General features: G+C 43.4%; 3 protein-coding genes across 3 annotated transcripts; 1 reads left to right on the top strand and 2 right to left on the bottom strand.

Annotated features, from left to right (window-relative positions):
• Positions 1-951: 951 nt before the first annotated feature.
• LOC147991273 (uncharacterized) lies at positions 952-1,712 on the bottom strand. The gene is made up of 2 exons (XM_087538600.1): positions 1,143-1,712; positions 952-1,044 (listed from the first exon to the last, which is right to left on the bottom strand). The coding sequence occupies exons 1-2, from the start codon at positions 1,710-1,712 to the stop codon at positions 952-954; spliced, it is 663 nt and encodes a 220-aa protein (XP_087394726.1).
• A 4,397-nt stretch (positions 1,713-6,109) lies between these two features.
• Positions 6,110-6,838, top strand: LOC147991272 (uncharacterized). Its single transcript, XM_087538599.1, has one exon. The coding sequence runs from the start codon at positions 6,110-6,112 to the stop codon at positions 6,836-6,838; it is 729 nt and encodes a 242-aa protein (XP_087394725.1).
• A 1,511-nt stretch (positions 6,839-8,349) lies between these two features.
• Positions 8,350-9,555, bottom strand: LOC147991271 (uncharacterized). The gene is made up of 4 exons (XM_087538598.1): positions 9,451-9,555; positions 9,025-9,337; positions 8,752-8,933; positions 8,350-8,631 (listed from the first exon to the last, which is right to left on the bottom strand). Exons 1-4 carry the CDS (start codon positions 9,553-9,555, stop codon positions 8,350-8,352), a joined length of 882 nt encoding a protein of 293 aa, XP_087394724.1.
• Between the last annotated feature and the right edge of the window lie 7,346 nt (positions 9,556-16,901).

Here is a 16,901-nt window from a genome sequence, read left to right as displayed (position 1 = left end):
GACACCACCACATAGAGACATTGCGTGTGTCACGTGAGGTACGGTCCCGAAGAACACAAAGACAGGAAACTGAAAAATGTTGCCTCGTACATTACCAGACGTGCGTCTCTTGTGCGAATGTGTAAAACACAACAATACAAAGACAAACAAACAGCGGTGAATATAAGCCAAACAAAAACATGCTTCTCCAAACAATACATATGCATCCCCTCACGGACTGGCACCAGAGGCACGTAGAGTCACAGCCAGCATGACGCCTGAGACACACAAATGCACGTACAGGAGACACTAAATTACAGCGTGTACAGACACGGAATTGCGGCTTCTCATAGTTATCGAAGCACGGGTACAAACAACCTGGACGCACAAAAGAGTGGTGGCAAAGGCACGGATGCGTAGTGTCAAGAGGAACTGCCGTATGAAACCAGCACGTTACACACATGGCATGTCTCACGGATGTACATGCATAGACGAAAAGAAGCCACGGAAGTGAAGCCTGAACATACATGGATGAATGGATACTCAAGGCACGGTTCTAAAGCACACAAAGAAACGAAACTAAAATGTTGCCTCGTATGATTGCAAAAAAAATGTTGCCTCGTACGTTAGCAGACGTGCCTCTCTTGTGCAAACGTGTAAAAGACAACAATACAAACATAATCAAACGACACTGAATAAAAGCCAAACACAAAACGCGCTTCTCCCAAACAATACATATGCGCCACTTCAACAGGTTCTCTAAATATACATGAACTCGCGCAAACGTCAACAATGCACTTGTAACATGAAAAAACATAAGAAATTATATTCACATAACATGAGACGGTACTCCATAGGATTAAACTAAAAGTACTCATTAATTATAAAAAAAAGAAATGAAAGTCTTCCAGGAATCCATTCTACTCACACCACCTGGACGATTATACTTAATTGGAGTTCTTCTCAAAAGCATCAACGGCGTTCGGGGTCGGGAAGACAACGAGGATGCATCATGTCCTTCATAGAAGGAACTCGGCGGTAGAGCTCGTAGCTGACATACCCATCCTAAAATAAAAAGCGGATGAGAATGAAGATATACGGTAAGGGGAAAAAGTACTGTTGTTGCAATAAAACAAAAATATAAAGACGAAATTTTCACTTACAATTGCCGCATATTTCAGGTGTTCAAGGGAAAGCGGCTTCCATTCCCAGTAGTCATGCAGACCTTGTGGAAAAGATGACTTCATACTCAAGTAAGATTTGTTTATGACGGCTCCTGCCAAATCTGCCATTGAATCCCTTAGGTTGCCTCCTTTGATCATGAGCTCCTCTTGAAGGTCGATGTGACACTCTCTTGGGATTTTGAGGTAACTGTTTGCGAGAACATCCCTATCGTTCCTGACGTCGACACTAGCGAAAATTATACCTTTGTTCCGAAGGAAATCCTTCAAAGCAACGCATTCCGTCCTGGCCTTGCACAAGTGATAAACAAGAACATGCTTGCGCATCGCCAGTTGCATAACGGCAACTTTTCTACTACGATCAAAATAATCCTCTCGTGTGTACTCCAGATCAAGACCAACAAACTTGTACCTGTCCTCACGCAGCCATTCCTCATAGAGAGTAAGAATCTCCTCCACCTTGTGGGGCTCATTGGTGTACACCACATCGAGCTTGGTATTACCATCAGCATCTATAGAGAGACGCTCAGTAGTGTTCCTGAAATCGTGCATGGAACCGAGGCTGAGACAACAATGGAGTTTGACTATGCTTCTCGTATGAGTCGAGGATGACGGGAGCTACCTGCACTTCTCTGGAGGGAATAAGACGCGATAACCTCCAGGAATAGACCACTACTTAACCTTTGGGGAGAGACGGCTGAGCTACCATGCGCCCATTTAATTGCTAAGGAAATGGTGAATGGACGATTGTGCTTCTGCAGCTCGTGAAACCATGCACTTCAAAAGTCACGACTGCCACGCTGTAATCGAGGAGCACCTAGATTGACTCTAGCATAGCATCTGGCACAATGAATACTAACAATAAATAGCCATCCCACCGGTCACCAGCACATCTTTTGACCGAGAGAAAAATGAGAGGAAGCAAACAAGATGACCCTGTCGTACAAATACTACACGGGGACTGAAGAAAAATAGAAACACGGTTCGGCCAGCACAAAAGCCACACGCGTGCCTCCACTTTGCTTTAAAGACAAACCTCAGTGATATCAACGGACCTGCATCTCTATGTTTGTCCATGCTTCTCACATACAAATAACTGTGGGCTATGATAGATATTCCCGCCTGAACCCAACGTACATAAAAACAGTGGCTCCCTTGGTCAACAACTGCATGAAAAAAAATTGCAATAACAGAGTCATGAACCGTCACTCCATTCCAGATACAAAAGTGACTCTCATTAGGAACAATCATGCCTCACCTCAATTTGCCTCCCCCGATGTATCGACCATGTCTCTCCTGCTACAACGACCGTGCATCTAATAACATCATCACCGTTCCTCTCCTAAAGACACACCCAACCATATCTGATTAAACATGTGATTAAAAAAATTAAAACACAGAAGCAGGAATATGCTTTTTAGCATGTATAATTGTGCCTCGCAAAAAGTATGTGAGGCAGCATAGGCACGTAAAAAACTCCACTCGAACACAGCACAGCTGGACAACTATAATGGGAGGCAGCTGGACGAGTCAAACATCTCGTGTCCCCATAACACCTCGGGATACACGCACACCATCTACAACCAGCATTCATTCCATTTTGCAGAATAAAAAATAAAACAAAAAGCATTGATTACTACTCTTGCTCTCTCCCATCTCCTTTATATTTCAATAAGCTCCGACTCCCTCAGCCACAACACAACTCATTTGCCTTCTCCGTCGCTTGCTTCTAGGGTTCGTGCTTCTTCTCCGTCTCCTACTTCCAGGATTCGTGCTTCCAACCCGCACACAATCGATTAATTTCTAAGCCATACTTCTCTCATAGATTTCTGGACGTGGGTGCTTGCCCTAAGCTTCCCATCACAAGCCATCTGCCTTATCCGTCCGCCTACTTTTAAGGTTCGTGCTTCTTCCCCGCACACAGTCTCATTTCAAACAAGTTATTGAAGAGTTTTTATTGGGTCTCTTTATTAACTTCCAAGCCGTGCTTCTCTCGTAGATTTTGCTAGCCGTGTGCGCTTGCCCTAAGCTTCCCCTACCCAAATCTCCGTTCGTCAACTCTCGCTCTTCTGTCACAAGTAAAAAGCATATGCGTAAGCAGCATGCTCCGATCCGTATTTACGTTTTATGTTTAGGTTTTTCATTTGATAGTTATTGAAGCATCAGGTCTGGTACAACGACTTCATTCTCCAACGGAATATAAAAACCATTTGAAAATCTAAACAAGTGTTATAAACTCTGTCATACTGCTTTTCTTGAAGGAGTAGATGAGAAGATTTATGGTAAATTTGTAGTTGTTGCCTGCCTTCAATATAGCTACCATATTTGAAGCTAGCCGCTGTCTACCTTCCACGTTGAAGCTTGTTTTTAAATTTTTATGATATTCTTGTTTTCTTAACATAGCTTTTCTGAAATATTAAGGTATGAATTGCCTTGCCTGCCGCCAACCAGGCGGCCCTTGTGAACCACACCCTGAAGTTATCCAGGAGTTTGAGGTTATTCTTGATGAAAATTGCTGGAGCCACATGGTTAGTAAGCATCACTAACAAATTAGTTGCTTACAACATAGTAAAAATCGTCACTGTCACTCATACCCCCTTGCACCTACACTAGGTCCCCCTGCTGCCACTACTTTGCACCTGCCTTGTGTTTTCAATTTCCATTAGTTTGCTTGCCTATGCCCTGATTAATGTAGTCCAATAATTTATAATACAATTATGTTGTTATCTGTAATTCTTATCAAAAATTCATATAAAATTTGAGAAAACTTTTAACATTAACAGTACGCAAGTTCAAATTTATACTTACAGCTTGTTAATTGCACTATTTTTTCCAGTATGTACCCTGTAATGTCAGAGCTTTTCTCGCTGAATACATTGAAGAAGAGAAGAAAGAAGCAAGAAAAATGCGTAAACAACAGGTAGAGCCAGCCCTTCTTACACATGAAGGAAGGTCTTACAATGCTTTGTTTAAGCATAGGGCAAACTACACAAAGTTCTGCGGTGGTGAGTGGAACATCTTTGCGGCTGATTATGAACTTCGTGCTGGAGACCGCATAGAATTTGAACTACCAGACGAGGGTCTCAATCTCAAAATACAAACATATCGAGATAACAAAAGGCTGCTTCCATTACCCCATGTTGGTAGGTATTTAATATTACAAACATTACATACTTATCTTCTTTCGCTATAATTTTATATGCATGAATCGAACTGAATAATATTAACCCTGTGTTGGATGTAACTTTATCTAACTTTAAAAGCTTTTTCTTTTTCTAGCTCTCGACGATCTTTCTTTTGACGATTTCGACCATGTTCAGTGCTGTGTCTACTCTAAGGATATTGAGCTCACCTATGACCAGACACGATTCTTTCTACAATGGCTTTTCGGAGATACTTTCATCTGTTGTCGTCCATTTCTCCATGTCCTGACTCACACTAACACCAAAGACTACGTCATAGTTGGTTACAACTGTCCTTGTTAAAATACCAAAAGTATTTTGCTCATATGTAATATAAACAACACCGACGTAATATTGCTTCTAAGTAAAATTATAAAAAACCTATTTATTCAAACATAAAACAACAAAACTTCCGTTGTTCTCTTAATATGTTGTTTTATCTATTTACACACAAACCTGAACATGTCAGGAACTATATTACTTCGAATATGGAATTTCTTAATGTTTGTGCACTCACCATATTCAGACATCCTTTTATTTATTGCACAAGTGACAAATCAACAGTTTTAATTTCGATTTTCTTCTAGAAAATTCCGAGGAGCGTTGTCTCAACACTGAAGAGATGGGTGGACATGCCAACCAATGGCAGGGTAACCCTTGAAGCTCCTGATGAACATACACATGTCATCACTCCTTCATCGTACTACATCTCCAAAAACAACGGCAGGATGGTAATACAAAAGTCTTCTTTCAGAGACTTCATATCAGCTGCATCCTTCGTTGAAAAGAACGTTGTTCTAATCACTTTCAAAGAGCGAAATGACCATTCTGTGTCCATCATCATTCAGTGCATCATGTAGATTCCGTCAGAACTAGCACCTAAAATGGAAGCAAACAGTGCATCTCCTAGAATGTTCAACGCTCGTTTCATCATGATGCCTCCAGGAGCAAAACACTGATTACTATAAGTTTGCTAGATGGGATGGTAGAGTAATTTAACTATTATGGACCATGTGCTTTCTTGAACTATAGGAATATTCTTTTGCAACTTATGTAGCTCTTACAGACACTCAACTTGTTGTTTCAACCATCGGAATGATCCTTTAAAACAAATGTTGTTTGAACCATCGAAATGATTCAATCGAAAAAATGTAGTTCTTATCCTTTGAAAAGTTCACAATTCAAAAAACCAAAAAACAAAAAGTTTCATTTTCAAAAATGAAACGAAACAAGAATCAGTTTGTGATTCAAAACCTCTAGCAATACGATGTTATCAAACTTATTCAAACCATCTAGTGAAACATATCTCAATTAAAAACCAAACAGGACTACGTTTTCAAGTCCAAGCTATATTTAGTTCAACTTTTCCTAAACACACTTATACACCGAATAACATAAAAACCATGCCTCCCTAACCAACGAAGATTATTAACTGGAAAAAACGTTTCACAACAAAGGCACGACCATGCATCTGCTGAATGTTCTAACGTTTACACGACTACTATCACAGCCAAAGATGCATCACGCAAGCAGCACGCAACGAATAAAAAAATTCAATGAACAAAGACAAGTGAAAATCTAAAAAAACAGATAAAAAACCCCTGTTTCCGAAATTCTACGCCTGGAACCGTCGCGTGACTAGCAACTGCTCTTTGGCGGTTTCCTTTTTTGCACGACAAAACAACCCTTTTACTTTTCCGACTCCATTTCATCCTCTTCCTTGAAAGTTTCTCGTCGGCCGCAGTTCACCATCGCACACCTCCATCCATGGACGACGGGAAACTAACAACATTCACCGAACACATCACTACCCACGGTACAACCGTGCTCGAGGTGGTGTACACCAACGACCCAAGGACCGTGGAGCGGATCATCAACAAGTACGAAGAATGGCTAAAGGAGGAGAAGAACAAGTTCGTCGGCCTCGACCTCGAGTACACATGTAAGAGTAGTTACATACGACAAGGGATCGCCATCGTCCAACTTTCCATGCGCGAGCATGTCCTTGTATACCACTACTGCAGATCCGAGCGCTCCCAGTCGTTAGTTGACTTCCTGCAACAGAAAGCGGTAACTTTCACTAGCGTCGACACCAGGAACGACATGACCATGCTTGCCCGTGCATGCATCAGAATTCTAGAAGAGCACCACGTCGACATCCAGAGGCTATTCTGCATCAAGGGTGGTGGAGAAAGGGACTCCATGGCTGACCTTGCAGCGGCCATCGTCGACCCCTCATACAAGAACATGAAGAAATCATTCCCAAAGGAGAAGCACCAGTTCTGGGAGTGGAAGCCACTTTCCCCGATACACCTTGAGTACGCGGCAAAGGATGGGTATGTTAGCTATGAGTTGTACCGTAGAATCCTAATCATCAAGAACGGGCTACGTCATCTCCACCAACAACCAATGAAAGAAAGACTCCTCCCACGTAAGAGCAATGACGAGGGATCTTCCAGCGGCTGGAAGCACCGGAAGGGAAACAGTGGTTTGTAAATTGCGAGAAAATGGATGTCTACATTAAACTAGTAGGAACTACTAATATCATAATTTAGATTGCATGAACCTATGTTGTAAATATGTTTGTTGTTACTCAAAGATGTTGTGTGTATTCTATTACTATTTTACGTTTGAACTTTGAACATGGTGGTGTGCTCATGTACTAATTTGGATTGTATGAACCTATGTTGTAAATATGTTTGTTGTTGCTCAAAGATGATGTGTGTATTGTATTACTATTTTACGTTTGAACTTTGAACACAGTGGTGTGCTCGTGTACAAATGGATACTACGTTTTGCATGTCTAAATGCAATTAGTAACTTATGTCCCAGTACTGGGCAAGCATATATTGTATCCATGATTATAGAATGAGAGATATCCCGCACGATATTGTATTATAATTTTCATACTCAACCTTTACAAGATGCATCGTGCATTTACAAGAATATGTGATGATATCGTTGTAAACTCTCAGTACAATGCTTATTAAACACTGGCGTGAGCAATTCATAAATATTGCAGAAGATCATTCGGTACACAGTCACAAGCGACGAGAACTTTGTTACCTTAACCACATTGAAAAAAAATCCTTGCCTCCATTTCACATCAAACACCGCTCCGTCCATTCAGAACATCCTAGCTATTGTACACAGGTTCCTCTCCGTACACCAGTTCTGCACGATGCCACAAAACTACACTACTGTGTGCAACTGACCTATTTACAAGCGTGACTCACAAAGTGTCTACTCAATCCATGCATGTGGTGCCACGCACCCGTGACCCTACTGCCGTACATCCGTGCCTCTAGAATCTTGACACCAGCAAGTGGGTTCAAAACCGTGCCCCTTCAGACAACCGTGCTTGTACTGACTGCAGTGCCTCTGTTTGCTTGATCAACGTGCCTCACTTGAAACCCAAAGTAACTCTACGTGCTCCGCACGCGTGATCGCCAATGCAACTTTGGTGCTGCACAGATGCGTCTCCCACTATACCCGTACCTCCACAACTGTGCTTGTACTGACTATAATTCCATGCCTCCGTTTTGCTCAATCCACGTGCCTCACTTAAAACCAACAGTAACTCTACGTCCTACACACACATGCCTCTCGCATGAAACCCATAGTATCTCGCCCATACAACTTTGGCGCTGCACACACGTAGTTCTCAGTATACCCGTGCCTCCTCACGACCATGCCTGCATTGACTTCAATTCCGTGCTTTCATTTACTTAATCCACGTGCCTCACATAAAAGAGATACACAGCCGTGCCTCAGAGTAAACAACACACGTGCCTCTACTGTATTCAAAACTATAACCCCAATTAAATAACATCCGTCCAAAAGAACATCTGTAAAAGAGATGCACAACCATACCTCTTCTACAAACATACAACAACAATGAACACTTAGGTTCTTAGGTTCATATCGTTTCATATATCAAGACAACATTAACCCGTAGCATAGATTTTTAAACAAAATCCATTTATGTTCAAAGGCTATAACTAACATCACTGCGGCAGAAGATTGAAGATAACAACAAGCCTCCCATCACACTCTTTGAAAGTTATCAGCACCAAGTTGTTTACTTCAATAGACGATGCCTGGAGAAAATCACTAAAACCTTCCTGTTTGAACACCATTCTACTACCCAAGCCAATGAAGTAGGAGCAAGGAGTGCTCACATATACATCATCATCACCAGATTCCAAAGTAACTTCAAGGGTTAAAACGCCAGTCCTAGGAAAAGTCACAAACTCCTTCAAACTCCTCACAACAATACCAGGAATAACCTGACAAAAACATCAAGCTATCAGAAAATAGAACAAAAATTTGAAACTATAAATAGAAGAGATAATAAAAATAAATAAATAAACAGAAACAAAGAAAAAACAGTGGAACAAAAATCTGACCATATGATAACCATTAACATTCATGGAATCAATCCTGTGAACAAAAGGACAACAAGGTATGTAGACATCATCAAAGAGTTGACACCTCATGAAATACATCTGCTGATAATTAAGAAAAACACCATGGGTGTAATAACAACTCCCAACAAGTTCCATCTTAGAGTCGCTCAAACCATCAAGAGCTACAAAATATAATTACACAGGCTCAAGGGAACAGAAAAATAATCATGTGCAATAAAACAAGCTAAAAACTTCCTTAAAAATAAACCTTACCAACACAAGGTAAAGGAGACAACGCATCTCCACGACCAACACGATAAATATCAATACCAATCCATGTTCCATAGTGTTCAAGCCTAATGGTCATTATATCACGAGGACGAACACCATAATCACTGACCAATCGTTCCCAGGAAGGACCATGGAATTTACTCCTCAACCGACCATGACTAAACAAAACACCATACAAATAACCCTCATTGCACTGAAAAGTAAGATCAGTATCTTCGTCACCCCTCCTTATGGCTAAAGCCCTCCACTCCTCGATGTAACGAGCAAGATGAGCTCTAACACTGCACGGAACATACTGCAGAACAAATCAAAACAAGGATCATAATCAAAACCTAGACAGCATGAGCAACACCAAAAGAAATAAACGTGTGTGCCAAAAATTGAACAATTATAAAATGGTATTCTTACAACACGCCTCCAACAACGCCGATCCAGGACCACACTGAACCCATCTACAGAAGAATCAACATAAGAACACGGGCCACCAGGCATACGACAAAAAGGACAAGCCATAACTGCAAGGAACACAATGATTATCAAGAACTAATCACACAAAACCCAGTTGAAACTTGACATCTGATAGTGTTGGTAGTCCCCACCCGTAACTACCCCATAAATCTCCATATCCCAGAAATATAATGGGAACAAAAAGAGAAATGTTAAAGGGAAACAGGGAACCCACGGAGGCAATCGGTAGGGAACGGCGATCACGCGAACGGGGAAGCGCGGTCGACGCTAAAGAAGGACCGTCGTAAAACCAGGAAACAAGCGCGGCGGCCGGGACAGGGGCCGCCGTAACCACGCGACAAGAGCGGCGGCCGCGACGGATGAAGACGACAACAAAGAAAGAACAGTGCTCCATGACGGTTCGCCCACACCAGAGAGAAAACAGATCTGAAAATAGATCAAAAGGTTTTACAAAACATAAAAAGTATAAGGACTAAAGTGAAAAAAGGAAAAACCAGAAACCGGAAAACACGGGAGACGTCGTACGCGCGACAAGTGTCGCGCGCGGAGCGCCTCGGAAAAGTCTTCCGACCGCTCTGCGCGTGACACTTGGCGCGCGCGGAGCGCTCCCCAACTAATCGTTGCGAGGAGCGCTCCTCAATTAGTGATTTCGCTCTATTTTTGATCCGATGGATTTTGTGAGCAGGACGGGAATAGGGTAATCCTTATTGGACACCCACTTCTTCATCCTCAAAACAAAAAATATTGGACACCCACTTCATCGAGTAGTCGAGACTTAGCACAAGCGAACGACTGAGCGACAGAGATTTGGGATGACCCATTTAGGCTGCGTTGGGTTCACAGGTTTGGTGCAGGATTTTCGTAGGAACACAGTTCCTATGGTATTCTTTCTTGCAACCGTTCGTAACACAGGAAAGGTGAATAGTATTTCAGAGGAAAACTGGCCTGGCAGTACTGATTTCATAGGATTAGAAATATCCACCAGCTCCTCATTTTTTGAGCGGAAGCCCGAGGCAGGCGCTGGCTGCCATGCGTTAGACAAGGTTGCTGTTGTGCTTGCCGGAATAAAAAAGTCGACCTATGTGTGGTACGTGAGGTGAGGACAAGAGTACTCACTGTGCGGCTGAATAAACAAATATCATCTCATACTGCCAAGCATTATACTGTAAGAAAAACAAATATGTACATTTCGCAGTTCATTCGAACGCCTTCTCGTGAGAGCTTCCTTTGGTTTTCTGTTCCATACTTCCATATCTACATTCCTTTCCTATTCCTCTATTTTTATCCAGTCCATCCAAAAGACTAGCTCAGGTTCGATTTTTTTTGCTTATTTCATTTTTCCTTGTTTTTTTGTTTTACTGATTGTCTTGGGATTAATTTTTCTTTTTCCTTTCAAAAATGTTCATTTTAAAAATGTATGATTTTTCTCAAATCTATTTGGAATTTATAAAATGTTTGGGACTTTATTAAATCATGTTCCAAATATATTTTTTGGAACTAAAAAATATTTTCATTAAAATGGATTAAAAAATGTTTTAGTGCTTTCAAAAAAAAATCAAATTTTCAATTTTTTGGAATTTCTTAAGACTTTTATGTTTTCAAAAAAATCATAAATTTGAAAAAATGTTCATGTTTTAAAAAATGTCTAAGGATTCAAAAACTCCTATTTTAATTTTTTATAGAGTTAAAAATTGAATAAAAACGATTGCTACTATGTGTCGTTGCTACAATGTGCACCAAATTGGTCGGCCCAATCGTGGCCTCCCCTCTTAGCGCTAGGTCCTTAACTGAAGCATTAGAGCATCTCCAACAGACGCGCGGTAGGGCGGCATGCTTAAAAAGTTTTACAGTGCCGAAATAGCGTTTTCGCGCGCGGGAGGGTTAGTTGTTTTTTCAAGCGCTCTAAATTTAGCACGCCGTTGTAGCGCTTCACCAAGCGCGGTAAAATACAGCGCGTGTGACCAACCGGCTCTTGGCAAATATGAAACAACACTTACCTATTTGACAATATGATGAACTCAAACATAAACAAATGTGCAAAATAGTGAGTTGGAGCAACATAGCATAGTTCAATTGTATGTCATAGTTCAAAATCACCCAACCGAATTCATGATAAATAAAAGTTCATACAAACAAATAAACCGTCAACAATCATGCCACATCATCTTCCTCCTCTTCCGAAGATGATTCTTCCTCCTCTTCTCCATTTTCAAGCGCCTCATCATCATTGGGAACTCGGACGATGTTCGCACTATCTCCAACAGCATCATGCGAAGGCGTGTGAGGCACATCGAAAGCCATGCGTCTACCCATATCGCCCGGAGGTGCTCCCATGCCTCCCATGAGAGACCCAAAACTCATGTCTCTCATGCCTCCCATGGTAGCTTCGAAGCCACCCATGCCTCCCGTAGGTTCTCCCATGCCTCCCATGGTAGCTCCGAAACCACCCATGCCTCCCGTAGGTGCTCCCATGCCTCCCATGCCGCACATGGTGCCCACGCCTCCCATGCTTGTTCCCAAGCCTCTCATGGTAGCTCCCATGCCTCCGAAGCCTCCCATGGTAGCTCTCATGTCTCCCATGGCCATCAATCTTTTCTGGACCAAGACTTCATCACGAAAAAGATTGATGAACTCTTTTTGCCTATCATTGAAGGTAGATATGTCCATGAAGAACAAGTACTTCTCCCATTCCAATAATCTAGCTCGCTCCTCCATGGCCAATTTCTTCTCCTCCAATGCTACCTTCCTCTCCTCGGCCACCAACCTCCTCTCCTTGGCCACCAACTCTTGGCTCCTTGCCATCCTCCTCTCCTCATTTGCTTCCTTTCTTGCCTTCACCATAGCTTCCATGGCATTCTTTATCTCATCATCTCCTCCCTTCTTATTTTCTTTTGCTTGTTTCTTATCTTCACTTCGTCTTTTTCGCTTGGAATAGGCAACCGAGTTTGGTGTAGGTCTCCTCTTGCAGTCATCACTTGATGCCTCCTCCTCATCATCATCATCGTCCAAATCAATAGTTCCATTGCGTTTCTTGCTCTCCTCTAGGACATCACGGGTCTTCCATTTCTCTTCATCCTTCAGCACTTTGAAGCAATGGGGCAACACAAATGCTCTCCCTTTCTTGACCTTGCCTTTCTTGGTCTTCTTCTCTTCTCTTCGAACAAGTTTTGTGCAATAGTGAGCTACAAACAAAAGAACAAGTTACCACTTGAAACACAAAAGATGAAGCATGAACATGGAACATAAAGAAATGGCACTTACCCTATCTCTATCATTAGTGCCACTTGGGTTTATCGTGTCAACCAACTTCATTGCCGTCGCCGCTTGGAGACGGAGGGTTGTGGCTTCATGGCGAGCGGCGGCATGATGCCACCCTGCGAGGTCGTCCATGGTGCCATCAAAAGGTCGCGCGCAAGACCGATGCTTGGAGGAGGAGGGGCGCCAGCGGCGAAGCCGAAGCTCAACCCCGTGCTAGGGTATGCGGCGGCGGCGGCGGAGGGGTTGCGGGTGTAGGGATCAGTTGGGGGGATGTCGGCACAGCCTTCCATCGGTGGAATTTCACCGACGGCTGCGTGGGGCGGGGCGGCCAGAGAGGTGGGCGACAGTTGGTCACTCGCGTGTGAATCGTCGTTGTCCAGCGCGCGGGAGCTAGCGCACCAAATACATACGTGCGATGTCGTTTTCCTCCGCACGCTGAACCAACTTTACCGCGCATGCGATTTTAACGTGGCTGCTGGAGCGCCCGTTTTGGTCCCGCACGCGCAATAAAGCGTTTTTTTAACGCGCGGCTAATCTAGCGCGCCTGTTGGCGATGTTGTTACACGATAGTACATGAACTTCCCAGGATCAGGACCCAATACTCTCTGGTTGTTCAATGGGTTTATAGCAAGGGAAAAGCTTCTGAACAGCCGGCCGCTAATCACATCTTTTATGTTGGGCAATGCAGGTAGGAATACAGCGTCCTCGATAAGTTTTTCTGAAACATCACATGTGTTTCAAAAGTTTTTTCCATAACAATACCTGTGTTGCAAAAAAGTGAATACTGCAAATAGAAATTCTGCAACATCACTTATGTTGCAAAAAAATCTACAACAAAAACTCTATTGCAAAAAAAAATCTGCAACAAGACGTCTGTTGCAAAAAAAACTGCAATTAGACATGTGTTGCAAAAAAATCCATAACACAACCGATGATACAAATGTTTCTGCGACAAGATCTCTGTTGCGAAGTAGAGAAATACGTTCACCTATTAGATTGCATCAGATTCAACGGCTCGGAAGGTGACGGATCTTGATGCGCCGACCGATGCATAGCAGCACCCAGTAAGTAATAAAAATCAATGTAGAAGAATTGATCTACGTTAATTGTTCTATGGTTCGGGGACTAAAACATGCGTCGGAAGCACGCAAATTAACATACTTTGCTCCGGTCAGAGTCTGCACTTTTTTTAGGGTAATAGCCAAGCTTTATTCATCAAAGACCACATGTTGTGGGATACAAATCGGGTTATGGGGTTGGCCAAACCAAACGTGGCGCCCCGGACCCAGAGAAAGAGCATGCTTGGCTAATCTATGAGCTTCTAAATTGTTCAAACGGCCTTCAAAACAAAAATTACAATGAAAAGAAGATTGTTGGACTCTAATCTCCTTGATGATTGCTCCATAAGTGCAGTTGCTGTCGTTATGTATGGCATTCACCACCTCCTTTGCGTCTGACGCTACCACAAATTGGTTTAAGTGAAGATCAGCTGCGAGCGCCAAACCTTCCCGGCACGCTATTGCCTCTAGTGTTACCGGATCATCCACACCTCTGATAACTAGAGTCGAGCTACCAAGAAAAGTACCCGAGTTATCTCTGCATACTGCTGCCGCTGTTCCCCGACTTCCTTTCCTGCACCCCTCATCAACATTAATTTTGGCGTAGCCATTAGGAGGTGCTTTGGGTTTCCTGTTGCTATTTTGTACCACTCTTGGTTGAGTCCTTACCTGGTCCTGTTTTCCATTGATTACCTCAAGTTCATCAATGTACCTCTCTGCAAAGGACATGATCGCATGTGGGCTCTGAAAAATCCCTTCGTGTATAGCTTTTCGCCTCGCTACCCACATAGCCCAAAGAATCACCGAGATCTTCACAAATTCAGCATGTGATAACGGTTCCATTAGAGAAAATAACCACTGCTTGGCCTTTGGTTCGGTATTTGACATCATTTTTTGAAGAAGTTCGCCATCCAAAAGCGCCCAGGTGCACCGTGAGGACGTGCAATCGATGAGCGAGTGTCTCCACGAGTCGGGTGCCCCACACATGCCACATGAACTTGAGTGTGTCATATGTCTTCTCGCACGGACATCGTTTGTTGGGATCGAATGCTTTGAGAGTCTCCAGAGGAACATCCTCACCTTGCCAGGCACTCTCATACTCCACAAACTCTTCCAAGATCTCTCCTCCGTCGCCATGCTTGAAGGACCCGAAGTATTCTCAAGCCATGCCTCTGTGACGCCCTCGATGCGGCTATATCTCCCACGTGTCGAAGCACGAGTTAGAGGCATAACCGCATTGAAAGCAATGTCGCAAGTGAGGTAATCTTCACACAACCCATGCAATACATAAGGGAAAGAGATACATAGTTGGCTTACAATCGCCACTTCACACAATACATGAATAAAGCATTACAACATCCAAATACAATCAGGGCCCGACTACGGAGCAAAAATAAAAGAAGAACCCCAAATGCGACAAAGGTCCCCGATCGACCCCAACTGGGCTCCACTACTGATCAACTAGAACGAAACAACACAAAGGACAAGATCTTCATCGAGCTCCTCCTGAGCTTGGTTGCGTCATCTGCACGGACTCATCGGCACCTGCAAGCTGGTTTTGGAAGTATCTGTAAGCCACGGGGACTCAGCAATCTCGCACCCTCGTGATCAAGACTATTTAAGCTTATGGGTAAGGTAAAAGGTATGAGGTGGAGCTGCAGCAAGCGACTAGCATATCTGGTGGCTAACCTGTTCGCAAAAGAGAGCGAGAAGAGGAGGCAAAGCACGATCGTGAAACTATGATCAAGAAGTGATCCTAAAACAACCTACGTCAAGCATAACTCCAACACCGTGTTCACTTCCCGGACTCCGCCGGAAAGAGACCATCACGGTAACACACGCGGTTGATGTATTTTAATTAAGGTCAACTTCAGGTTTTCTACAACCGGATATTAACAAATTCCCATCTGCCCATAACCGCGGGCACGGCTTTCGAAAGTTCAAAACCCTGCAAGGGTGTCCCAACTTAGCCCATGACAAGCTCTCACGGTCGACGAAGGAATAGACCTCCTCCCGAGACATTCCGATCAGACTCGGTATCCCGGTTCTATAAGACATCCTCGACAATGGTAAAACAAGTCCAGCAAGACCACCCGCTGTGCCGACAAATCCCGATAGGAGCTGCACATATCTCGTTCTCAGGGCACACCGGATAAGCTAAGCGTACAGGAGCCGATGTGACCCAAGTTGCCAAGGGATGGCCCTGCACGGTGCTCTGGGTTGGACCAACGCTCAGAGGAGCACTGGCCCGGGGGTTTTAAATAAAGATGACCCTTGAGTCTGCAGAACCCAAGGGAAAGAAAAGGCTAGGTGGCAAATGGTAAAACCAATGTTGGGCCTTGCTGGAGGAGTTTTCTTCAAGGCGAACTGTCAAGGGGTTCCCATTATAACCCAACCGCGTAAGGAACGTAAAATCCGGGAACATAACACCGATATGACGGAAACTAGGGCGGCAAGAGTGGAACAAAACACCAGGCATAAGGCCGAGCCTTCCACCCTTTACCAAGTATATAGATGCATTAATTAAATAAGAGATATTGTGATATCCCAACAAAATATCCATGTTCCAAACATGGAACAAGCTCCAATCTTCACCTGCAACTAACAACGCTATAAGAGGGGCTGAGCAAAGCGGTAACATAGCCAAACAACGGTTTGCTAGGACAAGGTGGGTTAGAGGCTTGGTTCAACAATATGGGAGGCATGATAAGCAAGTGGTAGGTATCGCAGCATAGGCATAGCAAAAGAGCGAGCAACTAAGCAAGCAAAGATAGAAGTGATTTCGAGGGTATGGTCATCTTGCCTGAAATCCCGCAAGGAATAAGAACGAGTCCCTGAAGAAGACAAATGGACGTAGTCGAACGAAACCTCACAAACGCGACGTTATCGGAACCAACCCGAAGAAGCAACACCGGAAAAGAGCAAACAACCTAGTAAACAACCACCACATAGACATGGCATGATGCACAACCAAGTATGATGCATGTCCGGTTTAAAGATACATGGCATGGCAAAGTGCACAAACAACCCTACAAATTAAGTGGAGCTCAATATGCAACTCCGTTGCATATTGAC

Source organism: Triticum urartu, chromosome 1A (assembly GCF_056163025.1).
Source record: "Triticum urartu cultivar PI428250 chromosome 1A, HENAU_Tu73, whole genome shotgun sequence".
NCBI lineage: Eukaryota > Viridiplantae > Streptophyta > Magnoliopsida > Poales > Poaceae > Triticum > Triticum urartu.
The sequence above is the reverse complement of the archived record's forward strand: the minus strand, read 5'-3'. Positions and strand labels throughout refer to the sequence as shown.